General features: G+C 40.2%; 1 protein-coding gene across 1 annotated transcript in view; it reads right to left on the reverse strand.

The window, feature by feature from the left end:
* Positions 1-987: 987 nt before the first annotated feature.
* Positions 988-20,591, reverse strand: part of LOC126402436 (V-set and transmembrane domain-containing protein 2-like protein) — a 72,072-nt gene continuing 52,468 nt past the window's right edge. Inside the window, exons 2-4 of the mRNA XM_050064419.1 lie at positions 14,930-15,099; positions 13,874-13,918; positions 988-4,467 (exon numbers count right to left, since the gene is read on the reverse strand). Of these exons, the coding sequence (XP_049920376.1) occupies positions 4,000-4,467; positions 13,874-13,918; positions 14,930-15,099 (683 nt within the window). The 3' untranslated portion in view covers positions 988-3,999. The remainder of the gene's footprint in view (positions 4,468-13,873; positions 13,919-14,929; positions 15,100-20,591) is intronic.

The raw sequence follows: 20,591 nt of genomic DNA on the forward strand, positions 1-20,591 counted from the left end.
GTTTGCATGTTTTCTTTTTTCATGTTTTCTTTCTTTTCTTTTCTCCCAGCACTTCGGCTTCCTCCCACAGTCCAAAGACATGCAGGTTAGTTGGTGACTCTAACTTGGCCATAGGTGTGAATGTGAATGTGAATAGTTGTCTGTCTCTATGTGTCAGCCCTGCGATAGTTGGGTGACCTGTCCAGGGTGTACCCGCCTCTCGCCCAATGGTGTACCCCACCTCTCGCCCAGTGCCAGCTGGGATAGGCTCCTTCAGGCCTTCTTGAGGTATTACTTTCACAAGAATGAGACGGACACAAGGCCACAGCAACTTTGAACTTTGACCACTAAAAATTAAACAGTTCATTTTTGAGTCCAAGTGAAAGTTTGTGCCAAATTTAAAGAAATTCCCCCAAGTTGTTCTTGAGATACCGTGTTCAAAAAACAGTGACCTTTACCTTTGACCACCAAAATCTCTCTAGTTCATCCTTGAATCAAAGTGGATGTTTGTGCAAAATCTGAAGACATTTTCGTGAGGCATTCTCGGGATATGATGTTCACAAGAATGGGACGCACAAACAACCCAAAAACATAATGCCATGGCTATCGCCAGTGTGGAGGCATAATTAGAAAAAACAGGCAGAGGGCAGAGTCTCTGCAGATAAGTCTACCGCCACACACTTCTAGTGGCTCATAGTAGTGATTAGAGAGATTACTTCTGTATGAGTCTATTGTTTAGGAAAATCCTGCATTGTATATTTTTAAAATATACTTTTTATAAGAAATGTTTAGTAAGGCTGGGCATCATTTTACATTGTTTGCTGCTATTGCAGATACAATACCAAGTTTCCAGGAGGATGCAAAAACATCTTACTTTAAGGAGTATTCTCTACAAATCCTTTTTTTTTGTCATTTAACAAAAGACAACATTCTTAAATGTTCAGTGTTTCCAAACACAAGCAGACATACAATATTTTTTCAAAATTAAAAGTTGTGATTTTAAATGGAAACTATATGATTGAGCAAATACTCCACTGATGGACAATGGACAGTTCTAATAATTTGAATGATTGATTGATTGATTAGAGGTTTGGCTTTACAAAGGAAGGAGGAACTCTCTTTGAGTTATCCTGCCACCCACATCACATATGCAGTCAGCAGAAGATGAGTCAGCTTGAAGGGTACAGGGTGCACCAGGTTGTGTAACTATGGGGGAATTGAACGCCTCATGACAGGGATAGTGGCCAATCTATCATTGTACCTGTTATCACTCAGAGCCCTACAGGGTGCTTGGGATGTTCAAATGAAGGAAACAGGAAGCCCCCTCCATTATCACATCACCTCAGCGATGAGAGAACCCGGAGCCTCTCCACCTCATCGCTCCATAATGAATGTATGAGCCTTCTAGTGTGAAACAAGATCGCCACGTGTTTTGTATTTAGCTGGCCTGGCTTAACGCTAGCGAGCGCGGCACAGTGCCTCTTTATCTCATGCTGTGCTGTTGCTATTTATCCTGCTGCCAGTGCTGACAATAGCACCATTAGTCATCAGCAGCAATGGGAGTGGGGCTTTGGCAGCACCTATTACACACAGGCAACTGCCTAATATCGTTTCTCCTTAATGCACACGGATAGACACTCGCACAGAGCGGGGGCCAAAAGCTAAACCACAGCTGACGTAGAACTAAACAAACACCCACAATAACCCTTTAGATATAAATGCATAGCGACTGTCCGGGTGGGTTGAAATGAAATCTAAGCTTGTTGTGACTTCTATCTTTTTTACGTCTCTAAATGAATGAGAAAATGACCATAGATTCACTGTTGTTTCATATACAATTTATTTCATTTGATAAAGCCATACACTTAGTGTGAGACCAAACATTCTAGAAGAAATGTACATTTTCCCTCTTTTTTTAACAGTGATCTCTTTTTTACAAAACATCAAATCAAAGTTACTCATTGAAAAAAAAAACATCCAATTGATCACTCCTCTGTTCACTAAAGCTCCCTCCCTCTCTGCAGGGACTGCCAACAACGTTCCCCTACAGCAGAGAAATAAAGCCCTGCATGGCCTTGAGACACAGACTCTATTTTGAGGCGGTATGAACAGCCAATTTCAGGGTTTCACTAACAACACTTCTCTCTTACTTCTCGCCCTCACTGCTCGAGGCTTCATCCAGCGTGTCACCCACATTCACTTTGCCCCATTTGATCCCTTCAGAGTAAAGCACTGTCCTGCGCTTCACACGAGCATCTAAGCAAAGAGATTATCAATTGGCAGAAGTAAAATGGCCTCTCAGATCTTTTCAGACCAAAGTCCCAAACTGCACGAAATGAATCCCACGTTCAAGCTCATTTAAAACACGGTAACACTCATGTGTGCGGCCCTGCACATACAGTACAGTAGTTTAAGAAACACTGCTTTAAGTACTAAGATACATAAGGGAAACCCCTTTCTGAGCAGCTATGAAGAGAATATGTCATTCATCTGTCTGTACAGCACTTCTGGAGAGCGGTAAAGCAACGGAAAACTGCTTTGAAAAACTATTAGACAGGACTTATAAAGTAGAAGAAAAAAAATCTGAACTGAATGGACATTTTTTTTTTTAAATGAACCAAATAAATAAATGACAAAATATCCTTAACTAACACACTGTCTTTGTGTATGGTTGGTTGAAAAAGTTTTTAAGAAAATTACTGAACATGCACTCACTTTATTTAATATTATACAGTCATATATACAGAGTGGATTAGAGGCTTGTAGTGGAGAGGATTGAGGCTTTTTAAATGATTGATGAGCACTGGGCTGGAGCATCAGAATAAGGGAACGAAGCCGGGATACAGCACTGCTCTTCCAAAAAAAGTATCACCAAGATCACATTTCTTCCATTGATTTCTAGTCACAGAGTGGATTTAGAGGCACACCAAGTCAGATTTTTAATTTAGTGGCACAGATTTGAGTCTTTTCATGGCTTTCCAAACAGGTGGGGTCCACATGGAACAACACGATTGATTCCTCTCAGCCTGAACAGCCATGAATGGATTAAACCTGCAGCACAAGGGGGTGAACAAAAATCACATCTTTTTTGTTGGGCTGCAAATTCATAAGCTCAAAAGTGCTGTGGGGGAAAATAAAGCCTGTGGTGTGCTTTGTTTGAACTCCGCACAAATGGGGAAGAAATCTCAGACTTCCCGCAGTATTTCCTCCAACTCAAATGAATTGAGGCCGTATCTGTCCTTGATGAGCGCTGCTGCTTTGGGACCTTGATGAGTTTCTGCTGAAGAAAGCATGTTTCTTTCCCCCCTGTGAGTAAACACAGAATAAATTGCTGAATTTCAGGTGCATACAGATTTTGCACCATATTCATGTGCATTATATGAACACACAAAAAAATGCAAAGAAGCTAGTGCTCTAAGTAAAAAGCTGAGGAATCAGACTCGACTAGATTTCCAGGGGAAAATTACTGACGGTTTAGTTTCATTCAGTGCACTCTCAGAATAAAAGGAACATTTCTTTTACCGGGCATAGACCCAGTTACAAAAGGTATAATATTACCCTTTTGTTTCTGAGGGTGTATCAAATGAGAGAGTAAGGCAGTGGAAGAAGTATGAGCCTGAAAGCAGGGTTGTGTCATTTACAGTATCTAAAGTACAAGAGTGGAACAGAGCATGGGTTAATAGTAAGACAAGTCTTTTTTTTTTTTTTTTGTCGGTGCTGAGACCAGAAACAGTGGAGCTGCTTAGATCTACACATCAGCCCCCCTCGCTGAATGACGTGAAGCCAGGCTTTACAGACAGTGAGCAGTCCAACCCAGACCCATGCACAGCAAGAAAAAGCTACATTCCCCAGCACAGTTTGCAGCGCTGTGCTCTGAACAAGCCACACTGTACATTTCTAGGGATTCTGGATTTGTGCACACGCTTGCACTGTGTGGGAAGAATAGCTTTTTATGCTGTGACACACATCATGTTATGCAATCCTTGTGTAATCTATCACTCAGGTGTCGTAAGGCGACATCTACAGCGTACAGCTCGGCTCGTTGGTGCAGTCATTGTGGCTGTGGTTACTGTCCACGTCCCTCTTCCTCAGCTCTCTGCCTGCCTTGTGTTGCTGACTGCTGCCGCTGTGGCTGTGGCCATGGTGGGCCGGCGATGAAGGCCGCTTGCCGTGCTCCTGGTGGTGCCCGTGATTCTGGTGATGGCCGTGAGCGTGCTCTTTGGTGCCACCGTGTGACTCCATGTCGCCCCCGTCGACGAATGCCACTCCTCCCTTGGTATCGTCCAGGGCCTCAAAGTTGTCATTGTGGTTGCTGTCAATTATGTCGCTCTCTGGCACCACCTGCAGGTAGGCTCTGACACGGTGGTGGCGGGCACCTGCGTCATCGCTGAAGTCGATGACACGACATTCGTAGGTGCCCTCATCGGACGGCTTGACTCGGGAGAGACGGAGTTTGTGGGAGATGTTGCTTCCCACGACCTTCACAACCTGGGAAATGCAGACAAAATATAGAGAGAAAGACACGAATTATGATGAGATTGAAAAACAAAATCATTCTTAAACCTGTAATTAGTAACTTTTATAAAAAAAAAATCTGTCATATTTCCCGAAACTGGTCACTACATCCACACAGTAGTACATGAGACAGATAACCTGTGAAAAAAATCATGTTCCTCTGCCTCCTTGTTGTGCTTCTGGTATTACTGCATGTGAACGAAAACAACCAATCAGAGCTGAGGAGTCGTTAACGCAGTTTTCATAAGCATTTTAGTGTACTGTTTAGCTGTAAAATAAGAAAGTTTGTGACTCTGAGTCGAGCCAAAACAAAGTATCGCCCAACGGCCGGACCAACTTGCTCCTTTTACAGCTAAACAGTGCACTAAAATGCACTTCTGAAAACATTTAAGGCGAGAAATAAACAACATGATAGCAGAACCTTGATTCAAGTTTGACCAGCGCTGCCTAGTTTGACAGTAAGATCTGGTGTTTTCCTTCAGCCATGGTAGATTTAAGCAAATGCCATTAGCAGCACTACGAGGAGGAGGACCATGATTTTTTTCACAGACTATCTGTCTCATTTACAACTGTGTGGATGTAGTGACAGTTTCAGCAAATATGACGAGAATTTATTTTTATAAATGTTACCTTCTACAGCTCTTATACTGAGTAACTGCTGAACGGGCACTGCTGTGGCCACAAGTTGTAGTTACAGGAAAAGGGTTAGCCTAATGCTAAAATGTAGTGTAACACTAGCACAAGTTTAGTGATTAAACTGTCTATCAGTTACATAACAATGTAAAGTTTGCTAACATCATCTTACATTAGCCACCATAAGCTACTGGTCATATCAGACCAAGTATACTGTGGCGGCAAAACCCCGAATGTATTGAATAGCTCAAGGGATTATTTTATAAGTTACTTTTCATTTGGAAGAGGAGTAATGAGCTATGTTGTCCTTTAAAAGTGAGTGTACTCTCACTTTAAGCTAATACCTTGAAGAGTGAGTGATATTGATGTAAAGATGTAAAGTTTTCTGATGGCCTCGGCAGGAGGCGGATGGGTATTTTCAACATTAGTGCAAAATAGTGGTGGAAAGACAATCATTAATTGCAAATGAATCACATTTCCTGAAACACCGCTCAGTAGCCTTTTTTTTTTTTCATCAGGTCTATTTTTCCCATGGTCAACATACCACAATGTAACGCTGCACTTCAACAAACATGGCAGCCAAAGACTGTGTAATGCAAATGAGCACTGAAGCACTGCAGGAACATTGTTGCACTCAGACTAACTACTAGACCATCATCATCAGTGTCAACTGTTGGATCAACATCAGTTTAATGTGTAAATGTTGTTAGGCTGTTGCTTGTACTTTATCAAGTATAATGAGCCAAACATCACTAATGGTATCCACAGAAGGTCTGCTCTGTTTCCTGCTGGCTTTGTCTTTTTTTTTTTACTGTCCTTTTGCTTTGTTTCTATTTTTCTGCCTTTTCCTCAAAATGTCCTTCTGTCTCTTTCTGTGCTTATCCCTGTCGGCCTATCAGCTTATCTTAGCCAGCCTGTCCCTCATAGTCTTTGCCCTTTGTTGCATACAGCGCTGAAGGAAAAAGGAAATACCTGCAGCACCACAGCAGATGCACAACACTAAAAAGAGAGCAGCCTTTTACCCCGAAACACACAAAAACACTTATTGCTATTATCTCATAGACGCTCCATCAAGTCGAGCTGTCAGACAATGAAACTGGGTGAGTGGTAATGTGAGCACAAAGTGCACTCACTGTCACATGCATCTAACAGCTACCACAGGCCCACTTGCAGTAACTGTGGACTTTGTTGGACATCTGGACTCCTTTTACTCCTTTTGCTGCCCGTCTTTGTTGGACAGGATGAAACACAAGTTTAAGACAAACATTAACTATCACAGCTAAGCTGATGGCATTATTTAGTTTACTCTCTGATCTTTATTTCATTGTGCCAAAATCATGATTTGGGTTAGATTTCTGACTATCATCTAACACCAAGAGGGTGAAATGGAAGTTTCTACTTGACAAAATTTTCCCTGAATTAAATGGCACTTTACAAGTGTTGTTACACCCATACCATTATACAGTCTTAGTTAGTCAAAGTGTGATGCTATACATATTGTATTTTTAAATCACGATACAACCAGGGTACATGCAGAAACCTTCAAGTTAAATTTCATATCTTTTAAATACCCTTTTCATGCAGTTTTAGAACTCCCCACCATTTCAAGTTCTAACCTGTTATATCAGCAACACACTTTAGATTATATTTACTATACACTGATTATGAGAGAGCAAAGTAAAGAGTCCTCACATGTGGTAACTAATTAGACCGCTCTATCAATGTAATATAATTAAGACAGACACGGTGGGAACAAAGCACAAGAGAATGACTAGTATAGTATATCACAAAATATGTCACAGTATAGTAAGCCATAAAAAATATATCACACTAGTAGGTCACAGAATATGTCATAGTATAGTATCAAAAAAGTTTGACAGTTTGATTGATTGATCATTGATAAATGTTAAAATCTAGTCTAATCTAAATTTTATCTGGTCATTCTTGAGTCCATGTAGACGTTTGTGCCAAACTTGTAATGTACAGTCACAGTATAGTATGCCATAAAAAACATGTCATAAATCATGTCATAGCACAGTATATAATAAAAAAGTCATAGTGCATTATGCCATAAACATGTAACAAAAATGTCAACACAGAATGTTACTGAAATGTCATTAAAAAAGTCATGGTTAAGTATCTCATAAAAATAATATATAATAAAAATGTATCTCATTAAAATGTTATATTACAGTATGCCATAATAATGTCATTAAAAAAGCCATAGTATTATATGTCCTTAAATGTTATATTATTGTATGCCACAAATTAAAATTAAAAATGTAATAAAAAATGCCATACTATAATATGTTATTAAAATAAAGTAATATTGTAGGAAGTAACAAAAAGTCACAGTATAGTTTGCCACAAAAATGTCATCAAAATGCCACAAAAAAGCCATAGTATAATATGCCATAAAAATGTCAAAATACAGTAAGTCACTAAAAAAAGTCAAAACAATGCCACAGTATAGTATGTTTAATAAATTATTAAAAATTAATGTGATAAAAAGTCATAGTAAAGTATGCCGTAAAAAAATCATAACATCATATGCCACAATAATGTCATAAAAATGTCGTAGTATAGTAAGCCATAAAAATGTCATACTGCAGTAGGTCACCAAAAAAGTCATGACAAGGTCACAGTATAGTATGTTGTATAGTATAGTGTGTTATAAAAATGTCATAAATGTGTCATAGTATAGTATGTTATAAAAATGTCCCAAAAACATCAAGTAAATGACAGCTGTTGTGGTGCTGTTTGAGAAGCTCATCGATGTGACACAGTCGGTGACGACGCACTTTTTCTTAGCTGCTCTTGTTATTGACAGATCTAATGAGTGGTGGAGAAAGCAGAACCGTCAATATGCAAACGGATGTTTAAAGCCATTTCTACATCCACCTCCTACACCTGTGGGAGTGTAAATGAGGTTCTTGCATGTGCGACCAGCTCCACAATATTTGTGATGTGTCAAACAGAACCAGGACACAGCGAACACCCTGCACAACTTTGCTAAATGTGACTGTGATGCAAACAGAGCTGAGAGTTACATAAGAAGAAGGAAGATGGAATCCACATTGTTCCATTTTTTCTCCGTTATAGGGTGTTTGGGGGGGAGTTTTGATCCAGAGGGAGGGTCCAAAGACAAAGGGTGGTGTAGGATATGCTGTGCACATCGTAAAAAAGCCCAGAGGCAAAGATTCATGATAATGGGCTGTATATATTGACTTGACTTGATTGTCACATTTGTCTGTGAAGTGTGACGCTACTGTACAGTAAGCTAACTGTCTCCTGGCTCCAGCTTCATATTTTACAGACGGATAGTTGTATTGATCTTTTCGTCTAACTCTTGTCAAGGAAAAAAGCCATTAACTGTATTTCCTAAAAAGCTGGACTTCTCCTTTAATGGTATAGAGTGCTGCTGAAATGAGTTAGCATTTTTGCACTTCTGGTTCCCTCATCTCAGAGTCAACATTTTTTTTGAATGGGCTTTTGGTTAGTAGCCTCATATAAGGTCTGTGGTTACAACAAGCTTAAGAGACTTAAGAGATGTTTTTTCTATGACTTAAATATGTGGACAAGTTTTGTGAGTTTTGGAGCTTTTACATGTCTTAAAAGAGGATGTTGCTATCAAGTAGTGAAATGAGACGACCGAACGTCATCACGCCAAACATGGCTTTACAGTCTCATTGTTGTGGGGATGCAGAAGTCATGTGACCGCAGTGCAACTCCCTTATACCCTAACATTAGCTTTTTATAAGTGTCATTCCTTTGTGAAGATTACCTTGCTGAACAAAAAGTGTAAGTGTCATAAACTATTTAATTAAATTGTTTGCCACAGAGCTTATTTTCTGCAATAATCCAAAATTCAATGGAAAACTCCCATTGGCTCTTAGCCAGGGGAACCAGGGCGATATTAACTTCCAGGTCGGCTTACAAAAAAATGCCATCCCTGCACCACTCTATTAGTATCCTTGTTGCATTCAAATTCAGGAACACACATCTCTGCACTTGCCAGTTACCACCCACTGAATAATTTTACAGTGATAATCTGTTTAAACACGTATAAAAGGTTTCTGGGTGCCTATCATAAATTAGGCTCTGCTGTGTTTTAAAAGGAAAATAGGCTTAGCATATATGCAGACCACTCATGCAGTGATAGAGAGATACAGAATCAGAATATTAGAGCTACAGTATAGATGTGATGCTGAAATCACTTCTGTATCGTAGCCTGGATACACTCATACAGCTGCGCCTCCTCCCAGCCAATCACTCCCACACACACGCACTCAGACAAAGGTGCCGCTTAACAAATTCTATTTGTGGCCTTGAAAGTATGAAAAGACGACATCTTGGAAGTAAAAGCTTTGCAAGTTCACAGAAAAGCACTGTTGAGATGAGAGTCTGGGGACATCATGACACGTGACGCGCCGAGATATAAATACAACTTCGTTTATCACCCACCTTCCTTCTGTGACAGCAGTAAATGTACGTGCCCCGGACACGGTCCCTGCATGTGCGTTTTTTGTATGTTAAAAGCTTCTGTTTTGTAGCACTACTCATCATCTCGTGTCTACATATGTGTGAGCATCTATCATGTTTTTGCTCTACTACGAATGTGGGCCGACATTCATTATATACAGAGAGCTCATAATGATTTTCCAGCTGTACAGCCTGCAGTCTTCAGCTCCACCCACACAAACACCCACACACACGCTCCCGCACTCAGTCGCCCAAACCACAGCTGGTGCTTTCATTATAGCGAATCAGCAGCAGCTAGCCTCTTGGGAGGAAGGAGAAAGGCTTCATGTTTTTTCTGTGCGTTTGTTTCTGCACTACACATCTTTGTTTGTCTGGTAGTTTTAACTTTGCACACCATTTTATTTACTTCTACATGACTTGTTGTATAAGACTGTATGATTCGCCAACAGGGATGTTACAAATCCAAAAAATTATGGTACAATAATATCATGATAAAAAGTCCACAGTATGATAATTATCACAATATTCATAAAGAAATATGATGACTTAAAAATAGGGATGTCCCGATTCGATCCTCGGATCAGGTATCGGCACCGATCACGTTATTTTTACAAAATCGGAATTGGTAATAAAAGATCGGAGGAATCAAAACAACAAAAATGGCCAGGTTTTTTAAGCTATGTTGTTCATTGTTGCCTCCACTTTCCAATGTATTGTAACCGAGCATCCTGGGTTCGCCTAACTGAGTGCAGCTAATGTGCAATAAACGGACAGGAGTCGAGACAACAGGTTCAGCGGCCACCCCTTCTCTCTTTATTCCGAGCAACCAAAGATACTGTATTATAACAAGATGGCCCACCTACAATATACCCCCATTGTATGAATTGGTATACATTTCCGGTCTCCTAAGTAGTTGTCCCCCGTAGCCCAATCAAAGACGATGGAGAACCGCCAATCAAAGACGAGTATCCCCAACCTCGCTTGGTTATTGTAGATTAGCTGGGCTAACCGTTAGCCGTTAGCGGTGTCTGTAATAACTCAGTAACTCAATAAACGGTCCGTGAAAAAAATATTTTTTCCAGCGGATATCTTAGTTACAACATGAGTGAGCTAGCAAAGCAGTTTTGTGTTGCTATGTGTGGTATTTATTCAGTTTTGGGAAATCACAATGTCTAGAAAGCATCAGTGGCTGCAGCTGACAGGGTCAGCTAACAGCAGCAGCAAAGCTAACATCAGGACGTCATCTGTTAAAAGCCTTCCGTTGTCGGATACGACATGAAACTACTCCAGTTAGCTCAATCGTGTTGTAACTAAGACATCCGCTGGAAAAAATATTTTTTTAATCCAGTATCTTTGGTGAAACTGCACTGATTTCAGCACCAGAGAGGAGATATCTGTTGCCCCAGATCTCGCGAGAGTGTGTTGTTGAGACAGAGATAGGTCTTGAACAAAGTAAATTTTCTCCTGATTTGTCCGTCTGAAATTTGCCATTTTGGTGTTGGAATGTTCTGAAGATATGTGGCTTGTGATAAATGGGTCCAATATCTGCTTCCGTGACTATGGGGCGAAAGAATCGGCCATAATCTGTTATCACGTTCATTTCTCCCACTGAAGTCAATGGACTCAGGACCTGCTGTTAGTCTCCTAAAGGGGCGTGGTGGTTGCGAACCCCATGTGATACTGATACAGGAAACTGACTCGCAGTGGACCGTCTTGGTTTATCTACTGTCTTTGGAGCAACACAGCCACACCTAACGGCGGAACCTCACCTACCGCAGCCCTACAGCAACTCTGGAGGGACAATTTGTTTTTTACAAGTCAGAATTTGTTTACATTTTGTGCTGCTGAACCACCAATAAGCTTTTTGGATACTATTTAAATAAAAAACAAATCTTATAGGACAACTTGTATGTATTCTTTTTTTTTCTTTCTCAATGCTTTGCAAAGTATCGGATTGGACTCGGTATTGGACTCGGTTTCAAAATAGAGGACTCGGTATCGGATCGGATGCAAAAAAAATGTCATTGGGACATCCCTACTTAAAAAAAACAAAAAAAAAACTTCATTAAATAATGAATCTGACGTTATTTCTCGCCTGTCTCTATGAGTCTGTCTACTTGACTGGTAATTGCGCCATCTGTTGCTCAAACAAAAATGATGCAATCAGGGCATGACATTCATCTTTTTCAAAAATTAAACCAACTGGGATTTGGACAATTATTACAATTCATTAACATAAAAAATATACAATTAAGAGGTAACAATGACATGGCTGAGATGATTCTACCTTAAACCTAATATTTTTTGGGCAGTTTTAGGTGGTTGGAGAAACGCTGAGCTCCAGGCATTAGAGGCATCTAGCAGCTAAAATTACACTTTTCAACATCCATAATGACATTTGGTGTCGGATTTATCATTTTGGATTTATTATTCAAAGTTTCCAAAAAGTCCCCACAGTTAAAAGCTTGATTACAATGGTTTGCTCTAGTTTGTTTTGCTATTGAGGCTAACGTTAGCTAATGCGCTAAAAAGTTAGCATTGCGGAGAAATCTAATATCCTTCTTAACTGTGATTAGGAGGACATGATAACGCTTAATACACATGAGGTTGTTCATCCCTACCTAACCTGATATTAAGTGTGTGCTGCACATGCAAGCATTTCTGATGGTGGCCTCCGTCCAGTCCTCTCATGTCATCGCATTTCACCATAGTTGTCTTCGTTTTTGTTGACAGGCAGTGGCGGCTGGTATGCGATAACATTTAAGATTTGAGCCATGACTCCTTCTATTCTGGCACCCAAAAACACAATGTGATGACATTATAAGACTCCTATGCAGCCTACAGCCCTGTGGTAGTGAGTCATGTTTTGCCTCCAGCTAATAAAATTAGGTCATTGTGATGCTCACTGTCTATAAGCATTTTATTTACAGAGAATTTTATATTGGGCAGGTGGTGTGGTGGTTAGCACTGTCTCCTAACAGCAAGAGGGTTACTGGTTTGATGCTTCTGTGCGGAGTTTGCATGTTCTCCCCATGTCAGCGTGGGTTTTCTCCAGGTACTCCAGCTTCCTCCCACAGTCCAAAGACATGCAGATTAACTGGTGACTCTAAATTGCCCGTAGGTGTGAATGTGAGTGTGAATGGTTGTCTGTCTTTATGTGTTAGCCTGTGATAGTCTGCTGACCTGTCCAGGGTGTACCCTGCCTCTCGCCCAATGTCAGCTGGGATAGGGTCCAGCCCCCCCGCGGCCCTCAAGAGGATAAGCGGTTACGAAAATGGATGGATGGATGGAGAATGCTATATTACACATATTACACATAATTTATTCTACACTTGCCCAACAGATAAGAGCATGAGGCATTACACTTACCCAAACACAGAGTTTACTTGCCCAGTGGGCAAGTGTTAATGTTGACGAGCCCTGACAATTTTGGAGAGATAGAGATAGTCAAACGTAGCTATACTAGTGAAATAACCATGTAACATCTTCACAAATACTGTCAAAGTCCGACAATGGCACTCAGACTTTTTTTTTTGTATTGAAGCAAAATTCAATGTATGGTTACATCCCTATTAGCCAGTAACATTTGTTGCTAATTTTTGTAATTGTAAAATTGGTGGAGAGAGATTTAGCACAATGAATATGTTAGTGTGGAGGTGATGTGCAGTATTTCCTGCAGTCTGCTCACTTCTTCAATTAATTAGAAGGAAAAAGTGCAATTTTGAGTCACAATATGTTCCTGCAGTCTTCCTCAGTAAAAAGGCCCTCCCTGCTAGCTGTGGAAAACTGTTCGTCTGGGTGAGTAACTTAAAGTCTCTATGGATACCTGAGGAGATATAAAAAGTTCTGCTGACTTCCCAGCCTGTCCCCATCATTGTTTATTATTTGGATCTGATGTTGCTGTCATAAAGTTGCAGGGGCGTTTATGAGAAGCTGAAGATGATGCACTGCGGGCCGTGCCCCCTTGAGGAGGACACTTTACCACCCACCAGCACCAGAGCTATCCGTGCTTTGGCTGACACTGTGATTCTACAAACCCATCAAAGATGAAGTGATTGTGTTGATGTGTTGTCTGGAGTGTTTAGAGCACCGAGTTAAAATCAGATCCTTGTGTATAAAACAGCATAAGTACAACATCTGCGGATCATCCGGAGCAAGGAATTTTAATGTAATCATGAGGGTTTTGTGCCTCATTTCATCATATAACACCAAGACAAACAGAAGGCTTTTCTCAGAGAGTGACAGCAGATAGTGGTTAACTCACACTTATCTTTGTAGCATCCTTTGGCATCTCCTCCTCAGGAGCCACCTAGGAACAAAGATTTTTAATAAATCATTATTACAGTTAGACTGAGGTTATGAACATTTAAATGGGATTATAATCAAGTGTTAACTAATAGATAAATCCACATTAATCCATGCAGGTTAAATATGTCACTAGATAACAATGTGCTGGATTATCTCATGTGGGGTTCTCCAAAAACTTTTTTGAGGATTGCTGTTCTCAGGATCCTTCCTATTTTAAAGCTGCATATATCAATATTTTTTATAATAACACTGAATTAAATGGCTGTATGTGACAAAGGTCACTCACAACACTTACATAAATTACCCAACTCTGCAGCTCTGTGCAGCTTTTTTAATTCATTCTCACTCCCAACCTGTCAAATATTGACACTTGGTCAGTGGCCCATCATGTCTAAATATGACACCCTAGGTACCCCTCCTGTGTCACTTTTGGACACACACACATAGTGTGTCAATTTACACGCATTACATGTGTCTTTTCAAAATAAAATTCTGTTTTCACAGTTTCTGTTTGTTTAATGCATACAGAGGCTTTTCGAAATAAACTTAGAATGTAAGAAAAACACTTTGTTTTTATACCACTGCTAAAGGGTGCCCTGGTGTGTTGGTAACTGACAAGGACGGCCACTGACCAAATGCTGGTATTTGATGAGTTGGGAGTGGGACTGGGTAGGCTTTTTGGCCCCATTTAGTTTAGTATAAATGTGTAATCACAGGCGATACAGTGCTGTATACCACAGCTGATTGTCTGAATGCTTATATTTCTTGCCATCTCAGACTTTTTTTAGTGATGTTGCCATGCTTTCAGATCTAAGGTGTGAAATTTTGAGCACAGTGTATTATTACAGATAGGAATGATGGCCAAAACTATACTGAAAAAGTTGTTAAAGATATCCTTAAATATCCTTTGAGCTAAAGTCCTAAATGGAGGCTGCAGGCTCATTTACAATTGTTGCATAAGAGTTTATTATTTGGCATCTGAAGGCAGTCAGAGTTCCTGTTATGAACCTACTTCATTGGTTGTCCAGGGCTGTCTGTCCGTCCAGTCGAGATGGTTCCTGATGTACCACCACTGGATCTCCAGCGAATACGAGGGCGTTCCCGCCCCTCTGAAGGAGCAGGCCATCTCCACATCCTGACCTCTCTGGGCAGTCATATCGTGAGGCACCTCTGTGAACATGGCTGAAAAGACACAGAAAGAAGACCCTGTTAAAAAACGATGTCGAATAGAGAAAGTCTGAATATGATTTGACATAGTAGCATCACCACAAAAATGTTCTGAATGTGATTCAGATACTGATATTTTTCAGTTCAGTGTGGTAAAAGGCAATCCCCAAAGCCTTTGGTGAAGCAAAAAATACCATAACAACAACAACAACAACAACAACAACAACAACAACAACAACAACAAGTATTACAGCAGCCCTAACACCAAAAAGAACTCAGTCATGGAAAAAAGGTGTGGTCTTCCTCGGTTGCATATTCAGGATGCTGAGCCATATATAAGTGTCTGTGATGGTGAGACTCATGATGAAAAGGTGGAAGTGGAATATGTGTCAAAGGAAGTGAGGGAGAGGTATAAAACGATGGGGATCGACAAGGTGAAGACCAACTGTAATTTTGCCTGTTAGTACAAAATGAATTGTGGTTGATCCGTAACAGAGGGTTCTCTTTTGTTACACGTTGGGTAACTTTTACAGAATGTCCAAATGCTGTTTTTGGAAGGTTTGTTTAGCATCCCCTTTACATTATTTGGCCAAAAGAGAACATTCCAGATCCATTAAAGGAACAGTTAAACTTTTTGGGAATTACAATTATTCACTTTCACGCTGAGATAAATGAGAAGACTGATAACACTCATGTCTGTATGGTAAATATGATGCTACATTCAGGAGCTGCTTAGGTTAGCTTGGCCTAAAGCCGGGTAGTAGGGCAAAACAGCTAGACAGCTCTGCCCAAAGGTAAAAAAAAAACAAAACAGCAACACAAAGGTCAAAGAAATGTTTTGAAAATTGATTTTAATAAGATGCTACAAGTTCTAGCAGCACGAGTTCCTGAGGCAGGCTTCTGGCAACCTTTAGTCTTCAGCCTGGACACAGTAGGTTAGTACCTGCGGCGCTTAGGTTATGTTCAAGGGGAAGACAGAGATATCTGAGAGCCAGTAAAAACCGAAAATGTCAACTCTTCTTGGAATTAATCTTAAAATATAGAAGAATAAAAAAGAATGAGGAGCCTTTACCTCAGTTTTGTTAAAGCTTCTCAAAAAGAAGAGTGTTTCAATCTATTAACAAGGACACAATATTGTATTAAATGCTGCAGTGAGCAGCACTGATGCTGAGCAGTCATCTGCATCAGCATTCATAAAGATCCTTTTTCAATGGTTAGTTTAAATACATGAAGGTTAAATAGGTCGAGGGCATAAGGATCCATACAGTTTTATAAGGCTGGGATATAATGTAAGATACACAACATCAAAGAAGACTTGAATGCTAGGAACATTCAGCACTATTTCATATTATAGTAGATGTTTGAAAGTGTTTAATAAATTCATTACTGTTGTTTCTTTAATTCGGATTTATTTGCTCAAACATAGTAGAATATTCAGGGACCAGTGCAACTTCTCAAATCTATTTCACACTGGGTTTAATTGACAAATGAAAAGTAAGAAAAAAGTTCTATTTTTATTTCTTCTCCTGGCCTTTGACTAACATTTTAAATACAAGTCAAAAGGACCAAACGCACTGAAAGCAATAATTAAACAGCCTCATTTGTTGTGCATCATTTACTCCTCCTATGGTGCACTAGTACCAGATTTTCAATTCCAACATCAAAGAACAAGCAGTCTCTTACAAATAAGTAGCAATTTATATAAAGTCAGACACAAGTGTGTATGCTTTAAATGCCTTTTATTAATCTTATATACGTTTCTATTTGAGTAGCCTAGAACGTCACAGGATGGCAACTGCTGGGTGCGTGCTGATGCTTTCATCAGCTGGTTAGCAGTAAAGCCACAGGAGACCAGCTATCTCTCCTCATCTTGTTTTTTTCCTCTAGTTAGGTTAATGCAGCATGTTAAGTTCCTACACAGTGGATGTTAGTAAACGTGTCATGATAGATGACACAGGGTGGGTCTGTTATGCTAACGTAATTACCAAGGATCTACGCTTTTGTGTTCTTAGTTCTAGTACCTGACATGTGAAATCACACGGTTTAGATCTATAGTTGTATATCTGTTGGCAGTGGTAGTTGTTTTCATTTAGCATTGCAAAATTAAGTGTGCATAAAGTTTGAGCTAAGCTAACAGAGCTAAGGTCAGCTGTTAGCTGCTGCCCAAAAATGTTGTGCGTTCTTGCTGCACATCTTCCTCTCTGTCTCATCTCTCTGCCTCACTGACTTTGGTCACTGGGTCCTCATTTGATGCTTCAACACAGAAACAAGGTCAGAGTGGGCACGTCAAAGCAGTTTGACGCCCCTCAAAATGCTTTTGGTTCATGCTTGGCCATTTAAATCAATATGTATACCTCAAATCTCGTGTCAGGCGCTTTCAGTGCTTTTGGGCCTAAAAGACTTATGTTGTTGGCCCCTGCTGAACAGAAGACACATCATTTGTAATTTTATTATTATCTCAAATCGCAAGATGAGGTAGTTTGGGCATCTGAACAGGATGGCTACTAGACCCAGAACACGCTGGAGAGATTATATAGCTGATCTGGCTTGTGAACTTGTCTTCGTCCTTCAGGAGGAATTGGAAAATGTTGCAGGAGGAGGGACATCTGGAGTACTTTACTTAGCCAGCAGCCCCTGATAAACCGCAGAAAATGGATGGATTGAAATCCCAAGCTTCCGCTGATTATAGTTTGACGAGAAAAGTGTCCAATACACTGATATTTCCCTCAAAGGAATTAAACAACAAGCAATGATCCAGTGTCAGGGATTTTTTTATAGGATGCAAGATTTTGCAAAACACCTCAGCAACTAAGATTTCATAGCCACAAAAGACCAACAGCAAAGCCTACAAAACCAGAGGTAATAAAGGGGCAGCATTTCAAAGAGAACCCCGGGACTCTTCTCAGTAGAGTCATGGACAGGAAACCATGAAATGAAGTCATTTTAGCATTGGTGACCCCACATAGCAAACATTAGAGCATCGAAGTCTGGTGACCCACTAAAAAATACTTTAGTGACTGTGACTGTGTCGCCCTGCATGCTGTTACTCTTTCTGTATGCTCACAACTTAAAGCCTATTGTGTTAGTGCTAACAATATCCTCTTTCAAAGCTTCTTTGTAATTTACTGCTGATACCAAACCTGAATTCAGGTGCAGCAAGAGCTAAAACCACATTCTGAATGGTGTGTCACCACCAAGCTGCACAATACTATTAAAATAAAACCCAACAGACCAGCTGTCATCCTCACATTGCACCAGGGAACCCTGGTTATTATAATCTTTGCATAAAAAATTTTGTTTAAAGGGAGTCATAAATCTCCTTTACTCATGAATATCCAGTGGCATTCATGAAAAGGGAAAGTTACATTCATTGTTTCATGTTAAATAATAGGTAAAAGGAGACAGCAGCACTTTGTACTGTGTCTTCCTGCAGTAGGCTACTTATTGGTATGTATTTTTTGTAGCCTCTTAGTGGTTTCCTCAAACTGATAATAGGATTATGTGCAAATTCTGGAAAGAAAAAAATAAGACTCACTGGGGCTGTTAAATTCTACCCAGAAAATGCATTTTTCAGGAAGTGTAAAAACAGAGACAAAAATTAAATTAAAGATTTAAGTTGTGACTTCACAAATTAGCACTGTGCCACACTCTCACCTTTCTTTGGATCAGTAGTAAACACATCAGTATTTGAGTACTGAAAAGCCGTAGCCGGTATGAAGAGTTTAAGCCAGGCAGAAATATCTTTACAATCACAGGTATTTACTGTCAGAAGGTAATACCATGGATATCTTTACAACTAACCATTACCATGGGACGCAATTTTCTGGTTGTCCATCAGTTTTTGAAGTGACCCAAGTTGACAAGGAGTGCTTGAATGGACCATTAATTTTGGTCTCTGTGAGACTGATCCTTTGACTGGGACACATCTGGAGTGACAGTTATGTGTCAGTTGACAACTGGACTGACAGTGGAACAGTGAACAGACTTGGAGGGGCTCAAGCTGAATGTTAGATGTCACTTATCATTTGGTGGATACTTTTATCCAAATCGTCTTACAGTACCACGAGTAAAGGCTACTGAATTTTTTTGTAATCTTTAAATCTGGCAACTCATAAATGATATGCTCTGAGCAGTGAGCTCTGTGGGACCAGAAAAATCCTCTACCTTGCAAGACCTTTCTCATCTTTTTCTCATCCTTCAAGTGAAACCACAGACTAAGAATAATCGTCAGATTGAAAGTGAGCCTTTTCTTTTGAGTGGGTCTCAGCAGGTCAGTATTTCATACTACAAGACAACTTTTTAGGACTGTGTATCATAATACAAGACAAACAAACCAAAAACTCATATGTAGGTCCATTTACTGGCTTTTTCTGGGGCGTTCAACCACATCCCTCAGTCTTTACAGTCCTCAGCATGTGGTGTTTGCTCAGAATAGTTTTTGCACCAGTCTGGAAAAAATGCAGTTAATAACTCTGCTGAAAACTAAAAAAAATGGACCTTAAGTTAAGATTCTTTAACAAACATTCTTTGTGTTTGTGATAAAACCATCAAAACTGTTGACGGTCTTGCTGTCACTGTTCCTCTGCCAAAGGTCATCTTACACTGGCTCTCCAAAGCAGCAGCAATGTTCTCACATGAGCTCTTTGGATCAGCACATCCGTCATATCTACTGTGCTTCACCGTCTTCCCCTGTGTGTAGAATATGTCTGGCTGCAACAGGTGTTAAAACTTAGCCTACATAGTCTTGTTTTAACAGTATAAAATCAGTGATGTTATCTTGGTGTCTAATTACCATTAAAAACCAGAGCCCATCTTGCGATGGGATCCCTCCAGCTGTGATACCCCCCTACTTCCTGCCCGCTTGCTCGGACCAAAACCACCTTTAAATTTCATTGTGATCACAACTGCACTCCTGTAAAGTTTCGTGACTGCATTAGTTGTTGAATTATTGTGCTGACAGACAGACAGACAGACAGACAGACAGACAGACAGACAAACACTTGGCAAAATACTCATAATGGCTTCTGTTGCAGTTCCTGCTATAATCAGTGTCACCAGGACCACATTTAGCCATGACGATACACCAAAGACTGCATATAAAGATGGCCAACACATCTCCACTTCTCCCACTGTACAAAAATGAAGCTAACATTTCAAGGATACAGCCAGTGATGTAATTTGAAGCCAGAGTCTGTGCGGTAGCGATCTCCGCAGTATCGGGTTCCCACCTACACACCGGTCCGACCAATCCCAAGCAGTGCCATTGATCGCGAGCACACCAATTGGCACACACAGCTGTCAATCAAGAACTCACACCACCTTTTTAGTGCATCAAATAACTAATTAAAACCAAACTGAGCACTTTGAATACACATCATTATGATAAGAACTGCCTAAAATGACAGAACTCATCTTTGGGAAAACTTAAATTGAGTTTTTATTTTAGCTCATGTCCCATTTGCTAACATTGAGGGGGTGGGGTTTATGACCTGTACTGCAGCCAGCCA

The sequence above is a fragment of the Epinephelus moara genome, chromosome 16 (genome assembly GCF_006386435.1).
Source record: "Epinephelus moara isolate mb chromosome 16, YSFRI_EMoa_1.0, whole genome shotgun sequence".
In the NCBI taxonomy this organism is placed as follows: Eukaryota; Metazoa; Chordata; class Actinopteri; order Perciformes; family Serranidae; genus Epinephelus; species Epinephelus moara.